Raw genomic sequence first — 3,073 nt, forward strand, 5'->3', positions numbered from 1 at the left:
CACTCAAAATTTCAAATAAATTTTATTTAATTTCAAAAAAAAATTTCATAAATTTTCCAACTTTAAGCTTTTATACCTTGTTTTCTATTGAGCACATGCCTTTCAAACCCACTTCATCTTGTAGAGAATTTAATTTAGATCATTTTTCTTACTTCAAGCCTTATTTCCTCGCTCAAAATCAAAGTTTCGAGTAATTTTCATAAAAACAATAACACAACCGTCCCTGAGTATGGTATAGCTCTAAAATCGTCCAAGTCCGTAGCCGTAGAACGATTGAATCAGTTCTAGTGAACGCCTCACCCAGGCTTGTGGAAATAACATCTCCCCAAAAATATGACTACCTATACTGGAATCGATAGGTATTTATTCTAAAATATACCTTTGAAGGAGTAAAGATGAAGCAGGTACGTGAATATTACGAATTCAACGTATTATACTTACAACTAAGATAACTCTCGAATTCGTGTAAAAATCAATCAAAAAATTTGCCAGAGGCCTAGAATAAAGTAATCTAAGACAAAAGTGGATTTAGTTACCGCAGATTTAGTTTTAAAAATGAAACGAAACGAATATCATGTTTCACAACGAAGATCAAATTAGCACTTTAAATGTTTGAATGTTTCTCCTCTCATTTCATTATCAGTCGTCAGTCATAATAAGAGTGAGTTTCGAGTAACTAATACAACTTAAAACTTACTCATCTTAGCTAAGATTAAATTATGTTATTTACTGAATTCGAAATTCTACTCTTTCCTCTTGTTGTTCATAGAATAAAATACCTAATGTATTATTTCAAATTTATACTTACAATTTCCAAAATAATTTTGTACTGAGAATTTATTTTCAGATTTTTAGTTTACAAAACAAAACTCATCGAATCATATCAAACTGATTGAAAATCTTTGTTTACCTTATGATTGACATACTGCAAGTAAGCATCATTACGAACAGCCAATAATTAGTCTTAAGTTAAACTTTGTTTCTAATTTTTGAGTTCAATAAAAATAAATATCGAGTTGCAAATAAATGATATAATTACACGATAAAAAATGGTATTGGTAGCTAATAAATGAATAAAATGGTTACAACAATACTCGAGATGAAATGGGCCTTCAGAGAACTACTGAGATAATATGTGTGGTCGATATTTAGGTGTTAGAATATTTTACGTTGTGGCCAGTCCATTGTGAATTTAAGTATACGACTAGGGGTAACTGATACGATATAAAGTTCACGACCATCTTCAGTTATGGCGATATCATGTGGCATTAACATTTTCTGTAAATTTATGAAGATATGATTAATTTACGAATATCGAATAGGTAAGTATTGTTTATGGTACAACAAAACACATTGAAGCGATGGAAGCTAAGAAGGTAGGTATTTCTACTCACTTGTGCAAATGAATCCCAATGATCTACTATTGATTCTGCTAAGGGATTTAGAGTAAAACCTTGAATTGCAATCATTGGTGAAGTTGGGCCATTAATTGCGTAGATATAATCCTCTGAAAAAAAAAAAGAACCCAGTCAAGTAAGTAAGCATTTACTTGATCAGTGTAAATATTGTATAATTCCAATATACTCACCATGTGCTGTGATAGCAAACACTCTTCCTAGATCAGGTTGTTGAATATTCAAACTAGTTTGTTGTACATCGTTATTATAATTACCAAGCTCAGCTTTAACGCAAATCACTCTCATGTTCTCTCTATCGGCAATACACAGTAAATCGAACTGCTCCATTAGAGTTAGACTGTGAGGCACTTGCAGGCTTAAAAATTCTGTAAAAATATTTTTCATGAAAGTTACAAAACATTTAAACTTGGAAAATCAACAGAAATTGTCTTCTTAAAAATTTTTAAAAACTGAATCTCAATTTCTCCGACATGAAAATCAAATTTGTGAAAAAGCATAGAACAAGTTGTCCCCAATCGCTTGTTTAGTGTTTACTTTTCATACCTAGCTCTGATACTGAATCAACTTGAAAAACTTTTAGCTGAAAAAATCCAACTTACCCCATTGTTGTGGGAACAACCTGACCAGATCACCTCGATAATTGAATTTTAATACCCTAGAATTGCAGTACCCATCGGCGATAAAAATATCTCCAGTGTGAGCCACAGCCACAGATGTCGGCATGCATAATTTGCTTACCCCTGAACCGTGTTTAAATTTTTGTCCAAATGTCATGGATGGTCTAGACGAGCCTGGTGAAAACTAATGAAGAAAAAAAAATTAATGAAAAAATTGAAACGATAAAAGCTACTTCAAAAATCAACTATGCTCAACTAATGAGAACTAGGTATCCTACCTTAAACACCTGATGCATAGCTATATCAGTTAGCCACGTGTTACCTTCGTGATCGATGGTAATACCATGAGGAAGGTAGAAAAATCCTCTACCCCAACCACTTAAAACTTTTCCACTTTTAGGATCAAGCGTTAAAATGGTATCGATATCAATTGGCCCCTCGTTAATAAATTGAAAATCATTAGTTTCGTTGAAAGACCTAAGAAAAAAAAACACGTTAATTTGAATTCATCCCTCGTGTGTAATCCTATTACCTATTAAATAATATCACTCGATCTACTCACCATTCGTTAAAATTTCTAGACCCTCTGTGAAAAATAACAGGTTGTCCAACGCGATTTATCGTAACTCCTGATATCTCTCCTAAATGTGGAAGTTTAGCCTGAGGCCAATTTTCAACTTCTTTTGGTCGCGGAGGAGGTATCAAAATAGGCTGTTCTGCTCGATTACCGATCACGTCATCATCCTTGAAAATTACAAAAAAGTAGCATTTTACTCGGTATTACATTGAAAAAATTTGTAAAATAACTTACCTCCGTTAATCCGTGATCGGCCAATATTTTATGCATATTTTTATAAAAATTATCTTTTGTATATGAAGCATTATTACCGGTTAAAACCAACGATAAAATAATTAAAATGTAAATGGTATAGGAAGACATAGGTACTCTAAAAAAAATTCTTATCAGTACTGTTTCTATGAGATAAATGCTGTGTGTGATTTACATATCGTTGTTTATTCCTTTTATAAGGTTAAAAT

The 3,073-nt window shown here is 32.2% G+C and overlaps 1 protein-coding gene across 1 annotated transcript; it reads right to left on the minus strand.

Moving 5' to 3' along the window:
• Positions 1-1,016: 1,016 nt before the first annotated feature.
• LOC135842282 (peptidyl-alpha-hydroxyglycine alpha-amidating lyase 2-like) lies at positions 1,017-3,073 on the minus strand. The gene is made up of 7 exons (XM_065359660.1): positions 2,847-3,073; positions 2,598-2,779; positions 2,314-2,512; positions 2,018-2,219; positions 1,589-1,783; positions 1,395-1,507; positions 1,017-1,278 (listed from the first exon to the last, which is right to left on the minus strand). The coding sequence occupies exons 1-7, from the start codon at positions 2,973-2,975 to the stop codon at positions 1,156-1,158; spliced, it is 1,143 nt and encodes a 380-aa protein (XP_065215732.1). The 5' UTR covers positions 2,976-3,073; the 3' UTR covers positions 1,017-1,155.

The sequence above is a fragment of the Planococcus citri genome, chromosome 4, assembly GCF_950023065.1.
Source record: "Planococcus citri chromosome 4, ihPlaCitr1.1, whole genome shotgun sequence".
NCBI classification, from domain to species: Eukaryota; Metazoa; Arthropoda; class Insecta; order Hemiptera; family Pseudococcidae; genus Planococcus; species Planococcus citri.

Bases quoted from the DNA above. Each gene is read 5' to 3' on its own strand.
- LOC135842282 (XM_065359660.1), bottom strand. From the start codon at position 2,975: ATGTCTTCCTATACCATTTACATTTTAATTATTTTATCGTTGGTTTTA. The intron at 2,780-2,846 runs GTAAGTTATTTT...GTAATTTTCAAG, and splicing joins CCGATCACGGATTAACGGAG to GATGATGACGTGATCGGTAA. The intron at 2,220-2,313 runs GTAGGATACCTA...TTTCTTCATTAG, and splicing joins CTATGCATCAGGTGTTTAAG to TTTTCACCAGGCTCGTCTAG.